The 17,506-nt window shown below is 46.3% G+C and overlaps 1 protein-coding gene across 1 annotated transcript; it reads right to left on the minus strand.

The window, feature by feature from the left end:
• Positions 1-8,588: 8,588 nt before the first annotated feature.
• On the minus strand, positions 8,589-9,550 carry LOC134967033 (beta-1,4-galactosyltransferase 7-like). The gene has a single exon (XM_063944022.1). The coding sequence runs from the start codon at positions 9,548-9,550 to the stop codon at positions 8,597-8,599; it is 954 nt and encodes a 317-aa protein (XP_063800092.1). The 3' UTR covers positions 8,589-8,596.
• Between the last annotated feature and the right edge of the window lie 7,956 nt (positions 9,551-17,506).

The raw sequence follows: 17,506 nt of genomic DNA on the forward strand, positions 1-17,506 counted from the left end.
TTTCATGCTGCCGTGCTGCAGAGACACATGCAGCGCAATGTGTCCTTTCATACGGCACGGCTGCCGGGTTGCAGCCGGAAATATCCACGGGAAGGGTCAGTTGCCGGGCCGGGGCCGTGCCGTCTTTGTAGGCAGTGAACCGTATGTGTATGTGTGAAGGGGAGCTTTCACACACTTTTTTTTTTTCAAGCTGTGTCTGCTGCTGCGCATGCCCACAGCATTACACACGGCTCAAAGCCATTGGGGTATATTTACTAAGCTCCCGATTTTGACCGAGATGCCGTTTTTTCATCAAAGTGTCATCTCGGTCAATCTCGGTCATTTACTAAACACTAATCACGGCAGTGATGAGGGCATTCGTAATTTTTTGCTAGTTCAGGTAAAAAATTACGAATGAATACACCATCGGTCAAATTACGCCTGTTTAGATACGAATCTCGGTCATTTACTAAGCAAAAAAACACAAAACACTGCCGTGAAAAATTACAATTCGCAAAAAAGTCCTAAAAAAAAACAGACCTGCTTTTTTTATTCGTGATTTGAGATGCATGCAGGGATCCATGAGATCCGTGCATGTATATCAATGGGAAGGGGTGGGAAAGTGTTTTTTGTTGTTAAAAAAAATTGCGTGGGGTCCCCCCTCCTAAGCATAACCAGCCTCGGGCTCTTTGAGCCGATCCTGGTTGCAGAAATATGGGGAAAAAAATGACAGGGGTTCCCCCATATTTAAGCAACCAGCATCGGGCTCTGCGCCTGGTCCTGGTCCCAAAAATACGGGGGACAAAAAGAGTAGGGGTCCCCCGTATTTTTAAAACCAGCACCGGGCTCCACTAGCTGGACAGATAATGCCACAGCCGGGGGTCACTTTTATACAGCGCCCTGCGGCCGTGGCATCAAAAATCCAACTAGTCACCCCTGGCCGGGGTACCCTGGGGGAGTGGGGACCCCTTCAATCAAGGGGTCCCCCCCCCCCAGCCACCCAGGGGCCAGGGGTGAAGCCCGAGGCTGTCCCCCCCCATCCAATGGGCTGCGGATGGGAGGGCTGATAGCCTTTGTTGTAAAATAAAAGATATTGTTTTTAGTAGCAGTACTACAAGTCCCAGCAAGCCTCCCCCGCATGCTTGTACTTGGAGAACCACAAGTACCAGCATGCGGCGGAAAAACGGGCCCGCTGGTACCTGTAGTACTACCACTAAAAAAATACCCAAAAAAACACAAGACACACACACCGTGAAAGTATAATTTTATTACATACATACACACATACATACATACTTACCTTATGCTCCCACGCAGGTCGGTCCTCTTCTCCAGTAGAATCCAAGGGGTACCTGTTGAAGAAATTCTACTCACCAGATCCAGTGGTCCAGGCTCCTCGGCAAATCCAGGGATAATCCACGTACTTGAATAAAACAAAAAAACGGTTGCCCGACCACGAACTGAAAGGTGACCCATGTTTGCACATGGGTCACCTTCCCACGAATGCCAGAAACCCACTTTGCCTTCTGGCTAAGTGGGTTTCTTCAGCCAATCAGGGAGTGCGACGTTGTAGCACTCTCCTGATCAGCTGTGTGCTGCTGTCCTCACTGACAGGCAGCACGCGGCAGTGTTACAATGTAGCGCCTATGCGCTACATTGTAACCAATGATGGGAACTTTCTGCTCAGCGGTGACGCCACTTTAGGTCAACCGCAGGGCAGAAAGTTCCCATCATTGGTTACAATGTAGCGCATAGGCGCTACATTGTAACACTGCCGTGTGCCGCCTGTCAGTGAAGACAGGAGCACACAGCTGATCAGGAGAGTGCTACAACGTGGCACTCCCTGATTGGCTGAAGAAACCCACTTAGCCAGAAGGCAAAGTGGGTTTCTGGCATTCGTGGGAAGGTGACCCATGTGCAAACATGGGTCACCTTTCAGTTCGTGGTCGGGCAACCGTTTTTTTGTTTTATTCAAGTACGTGGATTATCCCTGGATTTGCCGAGGAGCCTGGACCCCTGGATCTCGTGAGTATAATTTATTCAACAGGTACCCCTTGGATTCTACTGGAGAAGAGGACCGACCTGCGTGGGAGCATAAGGTAAGTATGTATGTATGTATGTATGTATGTGTGTATGTATGTAATAAAATTATACTTTCACGGTGTGTGTGTCTTGTGTTTTTTTGGGTATTTTTTTAGTGGTAGTACTACAGGTACCAGCGGGCCCGTTTTTCCGCCGCATGCTGGTACTTGTGGTTCTCCAAGTACCAGCATGCGGGGGAGGCTTGCTGGGACTTGTAGTACTGCTACTAAAAACAATATCTTTTATTTTACAACAAAGGCTATCAGCCCTCCCATCCGCAGCCCATTGGATGGGGGGGGACAGCCTCGGGCTTCACCCCTGGCCCTTGGGTGGCTGGGGGGGGGGGGACCCCTTGATTGAAGGGGTTCCCACTCCCCCAGGGTACCCCGGCCAGGGGTGACTAGTTGGATTTTTGATGCCACGGCCGCAGGGCGCTGTATAAAAGTGACCCCCGGCTGTGGCATTATCTGTCCAGCTAGTGGAGCCCGGTGCTGGTTTTAAAAATACGGGGGACCCCTACTCTTTTTGTCCCCCGTATTTTTGGGACCAGGACCAGGCGCAGAGCCCGATGCTGGTTGCTTAAATATGGGGGAACCCCTGTCATTTTTTTCCACATATTTCTGCAACCAGGATCGGCTCAAAGAGCCCGAGGCTGGTTATGCTTAGGAGGGGGGACCCCACGCATTTTTTTTAAAAAAATTACATTGTTTACTTTAAAAAAAAAAAAAAAAACCCCAGCACGGATCACACAAATCCGGCCGAGATTGATTGTAAAAAAAAACGGCAGTGTTTTGCTAATCACTGCCGTTAAATTAGGTAAAAAAACACGAATGACATCGACATCGGAAGAAAAGAAAAACACGAATACGACAGCTTAGTAAATTAGTCGTAATCAATTCAAAAAGTTGCAGTTTTACACTGCCGATGTCATTCGTGATTGAACTTTTACCTATTTTCGGAAATTACGAATCTTAGTAAATATACCCCATTGTGTGTGAAAGACTCTGCCGGATGGCAAAAAGCCGGACAAAGTTTGTCCGGCTTTTTGCCATCCGGGGAAAACTGGTGTTACAGCCCAGACCCTGTTTTACCTGTTTGACAATTATCGGCATCATTCATATTTTCTTTGTAAGAAAACATTTTAAGTTATTTTTCTCATTAATAGGTGTATATCAAACCTTTACATAACACCTTTCTTTCTTCCTCAGACACGACATGTGAACTTATAATAGATATCTTATTATAATACTGTTGCAAAACTTTCATTTTTGACCTAGTTCTTTCTTTTTTTCTCCATTTGCTTTTCAGTATCTTAGAGAAACCTCTGCCCCCTTAATACACAGTTTTTCTTAGATTTTTATCCTAGTGACCGATCCACTGATTTCTCTGGGGATATCTGGTGTTCCATCTCCCTAAAAAAAACTCCTTCCTCACTCCTTGTATTGAACTTCTTATAATTATGAGGTTTTTTGAGAACATCCAATCTGCTGTATGCATGAACATGGGGGCAGTTGTCTAAATGGTATCGCTCTCTGAAACAGTGGGGCAGATGTATTAAGCCTGGAGAAGTGATAAAGCAGTGATAAGCGAAAGGTGATAACACACCAGCCAATCAGCTCCTAACTCATTTTTCAAACCAGTAATGATTGGCTGCTGTGTTATCACCTTCCACTAATCACTGCTTTACCACTTCTCCAGCTTAATACATCTGATTGTTCCCTACTTCTGGTCATATGTCTTGATTTTTCATATCGTCTGGTAAAATTATAATTTTTCCTTGTCTCTTGCGGTTTGATATAAGAATTTCTTCTTCTACCTTGTTTATAATTTCCCTTTCCATTATAATGTTTCACTGGTGTCCTTCTATATTTCCTAATCAGTGTTTCCAAACAACTATCTTCACTATCTGTCTTATCAGTAAAAAGCCAAACAGTAGTAACAACAAAATATACATATTAGGTGGGGATGTACTGTAAGACCAGGACAAAAACGTATGGAATAAGGAATAAGGAATAAGCAGAGCTGTAGTCAGGCCTGGGCGAGAGCAGCAGTTAATCTCATAAAGCATAAATATTAATAATTAGAGATGAATGGCAGACCCTAATCTCCTGTGTACATGTGCAGTGTGTATTCCAGCAGGGTGGGAGGCTTCTTGGATTTGTACTGTATGTCTGTTCTCATGCAAAGCTGATGAGTGTGAGGCCAGGTATATAAAGAGATGATAATGAGCTTGGGAAACTTTGACAATAGAAGTTTTGTATTAAGCTTCTGTTATATGCAAAACTGGCTTAATTGAAAATTCAGGTCAGATACTGGTATAAGGATATTCAAGAGTGAAACGAGATTTTTTTTATAAAGAATTTTTGTTAATACAATGTTTTTTGCACCTTTAATATATAATTAGGGGCAAATTCAGAATAATGTGCTTCCCATGATTATGTCAATGGGGAAGCAATATATTTTCTTATTTCTACATGGCTCAATAATATGAATATGAGAGCCATCCATTGTATGATAAGGGAAGATAATGTTCCAAACTATAAAAATAAGAGAAGTAATAATTCTGAGAACTCAGAGGTTTGTGAACATATCTAGAATACTAAAAAGTGGTTATATTGCTGTATGATTGCTATGTGAAAATATGGGCAGTGAGTTAGAATGTCTAATGAATGTGTGATGGTATTCCTAGAAAAACTCTCGGCTTTCAGCAAAGTCTATTAAAATTATCATAAGCCATAGACATTCAATTTTGAATACATTTATGTTGCAGTATATTTTGATGCCACAAGATGGCACTGGTGCACATGTTTAATGTGAGGATTGTGTCAATTAAAAGGGAATTTTTTGTATATTTCTTAAAAGTTGAAACAGTTAAAGTTTGTTTACACATAAAATTCTAGGTGCTATAAAGGCATTTCCAATTAGGATGTAGTTTTTCATTGCAACCAGTCAGTCTTAATGTTATACACACATTTCACCTTTCTACTAAGATTGGAGCCAATTCTTTCTTCATTGAAGATAGATGAATGCCTTGTTTATTGGGTAAAGAAGAAACCCTGAAATGTACATAATTATTTAAAAACTTGACATTTTTGTTTTCTTATACTCCTGTTACAAGCATAGACCTCTGTTAGACTACTATACACACAGGCATTACTTGTTGTAAACTGTACAAACTGTGATAGTAATTGCTGTCTTCGATGTTACCTTTCCAGAGCCACTTTTTTTTATTTCTTCCATCAGCTAAAATGGGGGCTATGGTGCTCCCCCTGCGGAGCACGTGGGGCCGCAAGGTGGACCCACAATTAGTCTTTTTTTTTTAACATAATTTAATATTAACAGGCATCATCATGCCCATATTTTTAATCCCCCCCCCCCTTACCAGGGCCTGGCATGACTCTTTACGTCCCTGACAGGGGATGTAGTTACGAGACCGCCGGTCAGGGTCGGACTGGCCCACAGGGGAACAGGGGAAACCACCGGTGGGCCCCACTGCCTGTGGTCCCACCGCCTCCTCTAGAGATTAGGTTCCAGGCTGTATCCTAGTGCGCATTAATTACACATTATACATATGTTACCTTATACTGCACTGGACTATGGGAACAGCCCATGCACTCTCTTACGGTTAGGTGGGCCTCTGTGGTGGCTGGCCACACCTCCACTATTGCCTGGCCACATCCTTAAGCATGGGCCCTTACCACTGTAATTTCCCGGTGAGCCCTTCCTGCCCCAGTCCGACACTGCCGCCGGTCACAATACCGACGCCGGGATCCTGCCCCCTCACAACCCCAACAGTTGGTATGCCGATTAGCAGGGACTATTCCCGCTCGTGGCTGTCAACGACACCCCTTTGCCAGTGCAGCGAGCCCGCAAGGGGCTTTGGGGCTTTATTGCCCCCCCCCCTTCCCCCCAGGCAGGCATCTAAAATCCGCGATCCCAGTGTTAGTCACTGGAACTAGGGAGGCCAATCCCGGGATCGGGATTGGCGGGATCCCGGGATTTGGGCCCAAAAATGCCGGGATTTGAATCCCGGGATTGGAGCTTCCAATCCCGGGATTCAAGGGATTAAAGTGCGCATGTGTGGGAGGGTGGGTGTAAGTAATAACACTTACTATTAGTAATAACACTTACTATAAGCTGAACGTGGCGGCACTTCAAATATAGCGCCGGCCGCCAGCCAATCAGAGCTGGAGGATCGGCAGCCAATCAGGGAAGCTCCCGCAGCAGCAGCAGCCAATCAGGAGCCACTACTGCGGCCGCTTCCCTGATTGGCTGCCGGTCCGCCAGCTCTGGTTGGCTGGTGGCCGCCGCTTCATTTGAAATGCTGCCGCGTTCAGTGAGTCCATGGCTGCCGCGGCCGCCCGCCTAACAGTAAGTGTTATTACTTACACCCACCCTCCCTCCCTCCCGCGCCACTACCAACCCTCCCGCGCCGCTACCTACACCCTCCCTCCTGCACCACTACCTACACCCACCCTCCCACACCGCTACCTATCCCCTCCCTACCTCCCGCACCGCTACCTACCCCCTCCCTACCTCCTGCACCACTACCTACACCCTCCCTCCAGCTCTGCTCCCTACAACCTTCACTGGTCCCTACTGCAATCCCGGGATTGACCGTTTTTAAATCCCGAATCCCGGGATTGAAAAAACGACCCGGGATTGGCCTCCCTTACTGGAACCCATAAGGAGATATCAGTAATAAATAGTGCCACAAAGTTACAGTCTGCATGGGCCTATAAAGGGTAATTTTCAACAATGTTATTGATGGAAAATTATTGCATCATAAGGAGTAATGTTCCCTCTACTGCAAATTATTATACAGATGAAAAATCATGTTTATGTTCAAACAGTAAAATGATAATTAGTACTGAATGTGTACATGTGGCTTTGGGGCATATTTACTTACCTTTGGTTTTTAGAACTGATAATTAGAATTTATTATCGCCACTATTTATGGCAATAAGAAATGAATATTCGTAGGAATGTATGAACAACCACATACAGGGAAAGGGGCTCCAAAGAAGCCTGTCCCTACGATGTGACAAGAAATGATATTGCAAAAGTGAGCCGTACCACACATGCAACCAGGGGCATTTTAAGAGAGGCGGAGTATCGTGTGCAGCCTTCTGCATCAGGGGCCCCCTCCTCTCTGACTGAGACACAAGGTTTTAATACTTACCTCTCCGGTGTCCCCCATGGTGCCATGCTTCTCCGCAGCACAGACTCTATTGCGCATGCGAAGATTCCGGGAACGCGACGCAGCAGCCATTTTCCTGAAGATTTTCCTAATGTGCATTCGCAAAACTCCGGAAAAATGGCCACCGTGCCATGTTTCCAGAGTTTTCAGCGCTAGTTTGTTCCCCCTAGTGTTCAGACTCTATTGCGCTGCTGAGATGGGATGGCTCTGACGGGGGACTCCAGAGAGGTAAGTATATAGAAGAAATGGGTGCAGTGTGTGTGGGTTGGGCCCCCCTGTACTCCGGGGCCCATGTTCCCCGCGCACACTGTACCTATTATAGATACGCCAATGCATGTGACCGGTTCTGGAGGAATCCTTTCTCTGTAATTTTTGTGAAATAATAGCCCATAGGCTACTATAGGGTAATGCCAACTGGCAGCTCTGCAGCCCTATAGATATCTATGGGGACTTCAATTGCAGATAATAATGAAGAAATTGCGGCAGATATTGGAGACGTGCTGCAATCCCTCCATTGTACATCTGTGGGATACTTAATATATGCAGGTTATAGGCAGGTTACCCCTGAAAAAAAACGGTTTATCCAAATTTCCTGCAAATATTTAATAATAAATGGGCCTCTTTGTTTAGTAACTACCTTTATTATGTTGCACTTTCTGCTACATGTTTTGGTTATAGAATTCCATTTCTACTTTTCTGTACTAAACATGGATCGTGCATCTCAAACCAATGCTGTGTGTCCTGGATATCTCTTCTCTATTTTGCTTTCAGTATAGCGACCAGAAAAATTGGTTTTGTGAAGTGGGGTAATTTACGTCACACTGAAGTTACCAATCGTACATAAGACTTATATATGGAATAATGTATCACTACCTCTAAACCAGAATTTCCCAAACGCAGTCCTCAAGGCACCCCAAGAGTCCATGTTTTAAGTTTTTCCATGCTTGGCCACAGGTGACTTAATTAGCACCTCAGTCAATTTGATTGAACCATCTGTGCTGAGCCAAGGATATACCTAAAACCTGGACTGTTGTTCTGCCATGAGGACCGCGTTTGGGAAGTTCTGCTCTAAACCGATAATAATTCTCTAAGACATGACCTTCTGAAAACATTGTTCTTATTATTCTACAAGCACAGTCCTTTGTAGCAAGAATTACATAATATTTTTGAAAAAGTAAAAAGTATTTTATTTCTGTTAAAATTTTACACAATTTTATAACAATATACAGTATACAATGTCTTACAGATCACAGCCAGCTACAGAGTCATGTGTGCTACTGAGTGTCGCTGCTCTCTCAGTGCTAAGGTAATAAATGGAGTGCACACTTTGTGAGTTCAGTTCAATACACACCATGGAGTCTTACTCAGGTCACACTCCAACAGAACATTCAGCACAGTACATGGGGCTCCGCCAATGGTCACTTCAGTGCGTGACTCCACATGATACTGGACACTGTGCAGCCCACCCTCGTGGTCCACCTTGAACTGCTCCTGCTTCTGAGTGGCTATCCTCTTCTGGTCGCGCTTCCTCCATGCTGGGTCATGAATATGGCGAAAGGTTTGGTATCCTGTGGTGATTCCAGTTGGCCGTAAAAGCTGCAAACCGGCTCCTTTGATCCTACGGTAAAACTCATCATCCTCACGGCCCCATCCCCAAAACCGATTTGACATCCCATTGCACAAGTTGTAGTGCTGTTTGGTGAGCAGTAGGATTCCCCCAACGTAGGTCTTGTAATGATACAAGGGGTGCAGTTCTGGGGAAGACACATGGAAAGGGCCATTCTCTGGGTAGCCATAGTCTAGATCCGGATTAAGAGGGAGCAGGTCAACATCATGCATAGCAATATAGTCTGTGTCGCTGCCGCTCTCCAAGTAGCCAACATTTATCAGAGAGGCCCTGTTAAACCTGAAATGATCCACCTGATTTATGACAAATATCTGGTGCTGGATTTTCTTCTCATTCAGGTACTGGTGCATGTGGGGGACAAAGCTCAGGAGTTCCTCAAATCGTTCCCTAAAAGGGACCAGCACAGCCAGACGGTGAGGAGACCCTGAGGTATTCTCATTCATAGTCCTTGTGGAGGACAGCAGATTGGGCAATAGATCATCCTGGTTCCTGGCGTCCCCTGTATAGCTGCTTTCCAACCAAAGCGTAGATAGAAATCCAAGCAGGATGCAGGTCAGGAACAGGTTGATAATGCTCCATTTCCTAGGCCATCTCCCAAGTAAAAGTCCTGTCCTATTGCTCTGTCTGATACACAGGGCTGGTTTCCTCAGTATCCGATACATCTCTTCTCATAGACAGCTAAGCAGTACAAGAAGTGTGTGTCACTGCAGACAGAGCCCCCCGGGTTATATAGGGGCAGGAACAGAAGAGGGAGGGGACAAGTAATTCTCTTAGTACAGTGTTCTTTAGTCCAGAGTTGCTTTGGTTAATGTAACTTATTTACATATGAGAGACTTTTCCAGCCCCAAAGACAGGTCATGTTTTGTGTCCACTGTAATTAAATAAATGTATTAGGAGTAAACTCTGACCTGTTTTGTTTCATTTGTCTTATGAAGGTGTGGACATTCCCTGATGCTCCCTGCTGGCAGCTGAGCATAAACACAGGCTCAGAGAGTGTGTCTCATCTGTAACTCTAATCACTTCTATTGTCATTATCTTCCCAGCTCATTATCATTTCTATTCATGCTCTCATTTAGTGACCTGTTATCACTCTCACTGGCTTAGCATGAGAACAGACATACTGTATACAGACCCTGGGAGCCGCCTGTTTTAACTGGAATACAGACAGCATATTATAGATACACCGGGAGGTGACGGGCTGCTCTGTGTCTCCATGCCCAGATATTACACATCATTATAGCAGTACTGATATAGTACGTATAAACCTATTTACTTTATATTGAGTCTCACAGTTTATAACTACGCACGAAAGCTACAGAATCATTAAATGCAATGCAGCCTGGAAAATGCAAATAAATGACACATTTGATGGTAAACCTTCGATTTTGTCACTAGAATTACTTATGTGAGCAGACTTGTTTGTAGTATTATGTAATTTGTATATAACATCCGCCTCAGGCCATTTCCTAAAGGAATACCACTGTAATTATTGGAGATATCTTCTGCAGTCCCTGTCTTTATGAACACAAATGCTGTCCCCATAGGTTTCCATGGGAACTGTGCAATGGTCCCATTCACCAAACTTTAAGAAACTTGCTAAGCCCCATTAGCTAACATCATCTTTTCATGGCTGAACTCATTGTAGCCTATGGCTACATTTCTGAATTTTGTTTCAGAGATGGATCCAATGGATCCCTCCCCAGTAATTTCCACTCCCGCATGGGGGAAGGGGGGGGGGGTGCGCATGTGCAGCTGCTCAGCCAGGTTAGTACCTGTAAGAAAAGAGATTGCATCAGTGATCACTTACTGTTTCGCCTTCACTGGCAGTGGCTCTTTACAGATGTGACAATAAGAAATGAAACTTAATGTGGAAAAACTGTGGATTTGTTCAATTGGGCCCCATGGAGGTGGAGATGTAACAAGCCTTGGAGATAGAAAAAGTGGAGACGTTGCCCAAAGATTCTAATCGGCTCTTAATTGTCATTTCATAGACTGTGCTAGATAAAGGACTATTAGAAGAGGATTGGATGCATTGAGCAAATTCTCCACTTTATCTCTCTCCAAGGCTTGTCACATCTCTCCCTTACACACACACACACACACACACACACATACACGTGTATCTTAGTACAGGGGTTCTCAAACTCGGTCCTCAGAACCCCAAACAGTTCACGTTTTCCAGGTTTCCTCACAGAATCCAAGTACTGTGGGGGGTCCTGAGGACAGAGTTTGAGAACCACTGTCTCAGTAGTTCTTTGAAATATTTCAAATAACCTCCCACATTAAAATTTGGTGCAGTTCTGACATTTACATAGTAAGTATTAAAAACAAAACAATTGTATTTTCAATATTTGCCACAAGATGGCATGAAAGTGCAAATACCGTAGTTCCTATTGCAAAGAGAATTTACCTTCGGAAGGCACTTTTTCCTCTACAAATAAAATGGTTTTCAGACATTGGCCCCCTCACGGACGATGAGTGGAAACACATTATAGGTTGCCTGAGGGATGCTACCTCATGCCTCCAGTGGCATATTTGAGCAGGTATTGTTTCCCTAACTTTGTTGGAGGGCCAGGAAAACAGTGATCACCAAAGCATCAGTGCCACTGTTGACTTGGAATCACCCACCCACCTGCTGTGAGAGAGTGTCAGGGAGTGGCTTTAGTCCGGCCTGGCCCTTAGCATCCCCTACCCGCCTGCGTGTGACCACTATCTGCGCCAATCACACCTGCTTCCCAATATCCACCAATCATGCAATTGCTGCAGCGGGACATCATCCACAAAGGGACACATACAGCCTTGCAGGGGTTGGGTCCTGGGCACAGCCACAGTACATGTAACAGTGCTGGCCCACTGCTTGCTGGAGAGGCTACAGCGGCACATTCCTCTCTCTGTATGATGTTCGGGGGGATAATAGCACGGATCATGCGCCCCCTAGAACAGCCCTTGTCTTTTTGAATGTAGGGTGGGGCTCCCTGGTTAGACCACAGCCCCTTAAGTACCCGGACCCTTCCATGATCTCTACGGCCCTGCATGCCTCAGGCTCCAGCAAATCAATTTTTTATGTCATGCAGCAGAATTTACTTAATGCCTTTTACTGGGTCACATACCAGCTCTGTATGCCCAAAGTCTGCGTCAACTGATAGTGTTTCTTGGCCTTCTCCACTTTCTCTCTCTCCAAGGCTTGATACCTCTCCCCCAGTGGCAGTTTTATGTGCTGGCTAGAAGTGCAGGCGCCCGGAGCGCTGCAGCCGGAGGGCACGACCGCAGTCAACCCATCAGAGCCATGAACTGCATGCGCCCACCCACTGCCTGCATCACACTGGGATGGCCGCTTCTTGCTGCCTGCACACAGCCACTCCCCCACTGGCTGCCTCCTGCTGCCCGCACCCTGCCTCCTGCTGCCCGCACCCTGCCTCCTGCTGCCCGCACCCTGCCTCCTGCTGCCCGCACCCTTCCCACTGGCTGGTACAATGTGTATAAGGGGCTACCTGGTGCAACGTGTATAAGAGGCTCTACTTGGCACAATGTGTATAAGGGGCTCCACCTGGCATAATGTGTATAAGGGGCTCTAGCTGGAGTAATGTGTATAAGGGATACTACTGTGTGGTGTAATGTGACTGACGGACACTACTGTGGGTGTAATGTGAATTATTACTATACTTTGACCATGCCCCTTCCCCATGAGGTCATGCCCCTATATTTTTGGTGCATGGACCCTGTTTTGAATGGGGAGGGGGGGGGGGGCAGAGGAACCATCCACCCTGAATGCCACAAGGACTAGAAATGGCCATGCTCTCCCCCTATATGTGAAGTGCCTATATATCCATGCATTGTGTTTCCATGTTCAGATATATATATATACATATAGGTGTGTGTGTGTGTGTGTGTGTGTGTGTGTGTGTGTGTGTGTGTGTGTGTGTGTGTGTGTTTTTAATCTCTCTGCATTGTCAAAGGAGGTAATAGCTATAGGGCAGTAGAGAGCCTGGCCGGGCCCAGGTACTTTTCAGGGGGCGTGGCCCAATCACTGCAGGTGTGGTCATGCACCCTTAGAATAAAATACTGAAAAAATTGGTATTTTAAGCGCCTCCAGGGCCACACTGCAGCCCAGCACACAGCAGCTTGTGCTGAGCTGAGAATAAGAGCTGCAGCTGCTGTTGCCAAGTAAGGGGGAGGGGGCCCGGGGCCCTCACTGGGCCCTTCCATCAGGTAATTTGTACCCTCTCCCCTTCTCTCTCGACACCACTGAATAGCTAGAGCATGGCTGGCACTGGATACTCCCTGCCTACAGTATATAAGTCGAAGGCTTTAAGCAACAAATAACTTGATCATGAATGCATACTTCCCAACTGTCCCGATTTTCGCGGGACAGTCCTGTTTTTTTGGGACTGTACCATTGTCCCACCCATGGGCTGCAGTGTCCTGCGGTGGGGTGGGGGGTGGGGGCAGTTGGGAGGCTCCTGCACTCACTGCTCTGCTTAGCAGAGGGAGAGGGGGCATGCCAGCAGCTCATGGAGGAAAACGGGGCATGGCTTATGATCGAGGCACTCCCATGAAGCCACGCCCCCATTCCAGTGGTCGCGCCCCCTTTCCTTGGCGAGGCCTGGCTACGCCGTGCCAAAGTCTCTCTTCCTCCGGCTATAAAGTTGGGAGGTATGTGAATGGTATCCTTAAGGCTATTTCACATGCGGCGGTTTTGCCCGGATGGTGAAAATCTGGACAAACTTTGTCTGGCTTTTTGCCATCCAGCAGTGTCTTTCACACACAACGGCTTTGAGCCGTGTTTAACACTGTGCGCATGAGCAGCAACAAGAGCGGCTTGAAAAAAACCATATGTGTGAAAGCTCCCATTCACACACACGGTTCACTGCCTACAAGGACGGCACGGTCCCGGCAAAGCAGCCACGCCAGTGCATATTTCCGGCTGCAACCCGGCAGCTGGGCCGAGGCCGTGCTGTGTAAAAGGACTCTACACCATACATTATTAATTAGAATACCGGCACGGCAAAAAGCCATCCAACTTTTTCCCGGACGGCAAAAATCGCTGTGTGTGAAACAGCCCTTACACTAGTAGAAGTGCTGTCTCTAGCATATAGTAAGGGATTGCTGGTGTCGCTGTAGAGTTGGTGTGTGATGAGTGGATGACAGTCCCTAGTATCTCCCAGGATGCCTTGCCCTGCACACTTCTTACATCTCACTACAGGATATTGCTAAAACTGCACAAAGTGGGTGATCATATCACTGTTATATCCCAGACTGTTCTTATACAGTCCCGCTGATTATTAGTATGTGATTGTTACATTTTTCACTATTGTACTAACAATTGGATTTTTGGCTTTTTACATAACTGCCGCTCTTACTTCTGGTCTTTTGTTATACTGTAGGTATGCTTATTTATTTTTTTTGTTTTGTTTTTTATTGTAAAATGCAACCAAGACTACTGCACCTGCTAAACATTAAATAATGACATTAAATAATTCGACATTTGCAAGGAGACTACTGTCAGCCTGTCTGTGGAATGGCAAATGTTTAATTTCAGGCCTGCCATCAAGGGGGGACCGTCGGTACTTTTGTCCTGGACCCGGGCAGACAGGGAACCTGGGTGGCAGTGGTGTACATAGTGCTTAGGCGGGCAGCCATGGGCATCTAGACAGCATCGGCAACATTTTAAATGTGGTGCCGGCCACCAGCCAATCAGAGCTTGTGGACTGGCAGCCAATCAAGGTAGTGGCCGTAGCGGGACCTCCTGATTGGCTGCTGGAGTGCAAGCTGTGACTGGCAGCCGGCTCTACTTTTAAAATGCAGCGGGTGCTGTCTGTGTCTCATGACTGCCTGCCTAAGCACCATGTACACATTTAAAAAGCCAACAGCACTGCCACTACTCACACACTGAGCTCAGCCTCTGTGCTCCCCACTCCCACCCTTACTGCGTTCTACACCAACTGTCCCTTACTGTTTCCTGCACCCTTCCTCACTCACTGCTCCCCATACCCACTCTCCCTGTCCACCACACTGATACATACTGCTCTCTATACCCTTTATTCCTGTTTCCCACATCCACGGTCACTGCTCCCTACACCAGTGCTTACTGCTCCCTACTCCCACTCTCCCTTTTCCTACACCAATGCTTACTGCTCCCACATTCTCCATCATTGCTTGCTACTCTAATCAATATGGGTCTCCTGGCCATGGCCACTCAGCCAAAGCAGTCTGGGTCAGTGACAGGGACCTCTCCACAGTGAGAGAGATGTGAGAGAAACTGCAGTCTGTAAAAGGGGCTCTGTCTCACCAAGCCAGCACTGCCCACCTACCTCTTGCCTGACTGTGAGGGATCTGGAGCAGGGCTGGATATCAGATTGTGCATACTGTACCTTAAAACATGACCAATTCCAGGATGGCAAAATGCTCTCTACCTGGACTGTCCTCTTAATATATGATTGGCGTCACCTGTTTTGAACTATTTAATTGAGAAGAAAGCTATTTCAACACAGGTGATTGCAATCAGTAATTAAGAGGGAAGTCCAGGTAGAGAGCATTTTGTCCCTCCTGAAATGGGTCTTGTTGGGATGGTTGGATTGTGTGTATTAATCTATCTTGTAATGTTTTCTTGTAGTGGAACAAATACACATAGAAAAATAAAATCTATCTTGTCACATGCAGCCTCTGTACTACTTACACACTGGGACAGTGTCAGGATTTGTGGATGGATCTAGCGACTTGTGATAGGGCCGTGTGGTGCTGGGTTTGAGGTTTGTGTGAAGTTAGGGGGCTTTGTATACTGTAGTTCAGGCATGTCCAAACTGCGGCCCTCCAGCTGTTGTGAAACTACACATCCCAGCATGCCCTGACACAGTTTTGCTGTCAGAGAATGCTAAAGCTGTATCAGAGCATGCTGGGATGTGTAGTTTCTCAACAGCTGGAGGGCCGCAGTTTGGACATGCCTGCTGTAGTTCCTTCGCATCAGAGACTGAAGAGCTAGCTACTTTGAAGAAGTAGTAGACGGGGTACATAAACTAAGGCGCCCTACACATTAGGCGATGTGCCGCCGAGGTGCCCGACGGCCGATACGGCCGACGGGCGACCCGGCGGCGGGGGGGCAGTGACGGGGGGAGTGAAGTTTCTTCACTCCCCCCGTCAACCGGCTCCATAGACGTGCAGGCAAATATGGGCGATCTCGTCCATATTGGCCTGCATGCACAGCCGACATGTCACCAGCGATGAACGAGCGCGGGGCCGCGCATCGTTCATCGCTGGTGACTCCACACTGCACGATATGAACGTTATCTCGTTCATTAATGAACGAGATCGTTCATATCGTGCAGTGATATCGGCATGTGTGTAGGGCCTATAACACCAGGTAGTTGATGAACAGCCTTATTCAGGTTTGTTAGCAAACCAAAAAAGCACACTAGTGGGATAAACTATGTTGCACTGCAGGTGGGGAAGATGTAACATGTGCAGAAAGAGAGAGATTTGGACACTGGGTATTTAACATGAAATCTAAAGGGCAGTGTACAAATAAAGCAGCCAGTATTTACCCTGCACAGAAACAAAACAACCCACCCAAATCTAAAGGGCCCTACACATTTAAAGATCCACCGCCGAGCTGCCCGATGGCGGATATGGCCGACGGGCAACCCGGCGGCGGCGGGGAGTGATGGGGGGAGTGAAGTTACTTCACTCCCCCGTCACACGGCTCCATAGAAGTGCAGGCAAATATGGATGAGATCGTCCATATTAGCCTGCATGTACAGCCGACGCGGCACCAGCGATGAACGAGCGCGGGGCCGCGCATCGTTCATCGCTGGAGCCTCCACACTCAAAGATATGAACGGTATCTCGTTCATTAATGAATCGTTCATATCTTTGAGTGATATCGCCCAGTGTGTATAACTCTCTCTGCAAATGTTATATCTGTCCCCACCTGCAGTGCACATGGTTTTGCCCATTAGTGTGCTTTTTTAAGGGAATTTTGGCTTACCTGCACCTGACGGGCCGGTCACGACCTCCTGTCTGGGTCACCTGGGTTAGCACTAGAAAGGAATGTTTTAGGAGTCACCGAAGATAGCAAATATTGGACTTGCACAAATGGTAGAGAATATCAGACTTGCAGCGATGGTTGAGAAGGTTGGACTTGCACCGATGGTAGAGAATATCGGACTTGCACCAATGGTAGAGAATATTGGACTTGCATCAAAGGTAATATAAATACTGGAGATACTTATTAACATTATTTTTACTAAAACAAAATTTCAAAAAGGGTGTTTTCTCAACCCTTTCACATTATTTTAGTTTCACTCAAATGTATTAAAGGGCTTTTCGAGTAGCAGAAAAACTGCTCCAAACCCTTTCATTTGCATTTTTTTTTTTTTTTTTTTTTCCAGTTATCAGATCGTATTCCCTATACTTATAAGTTATAATGGGAAGCGCGAGCTCAGCAAATTTACTCAAAAAATAAATTAAAAAATATGCAAAATGCTACGTTACAGTGTATTCCTGGAAATCACTGTAACGTAGCATTCCGTATGCAGATACAGTCATAGTCGTACATAGAATATAAGCATGCTGAATATCATTTTAATCATAAGCTGCTTGTGCATCCTAGCCACATCATACCT

The sequence above is a fragment of the Pseudophryne corroboree genome, chromosome 10, assembly GCF_028390025.1.
Source record: "Pseudophryne corroboree isolate aPseCor3 chromosome 10, aPseCor3.hap2, whole genome shotgun sequence".
In the NCBI taxonomy this organism is placed as follows: domain Eukaryota; kingdom Metazoa; phylum Chordata; class Amphibia; order Anura; family Myobatrachidae; genus Pseudophryne; species Pseudophryne corroboree.

What these genes read in the sequence shown, in the direction of transcription:
- LOC134967033 (XM_063944022.1), bottom strand. Translation starts at nt 9,550, where the DNA reads ATGTATCGGATACTGAGGAAACCAGCCCTGTGTATCAGACAGAGCAAT.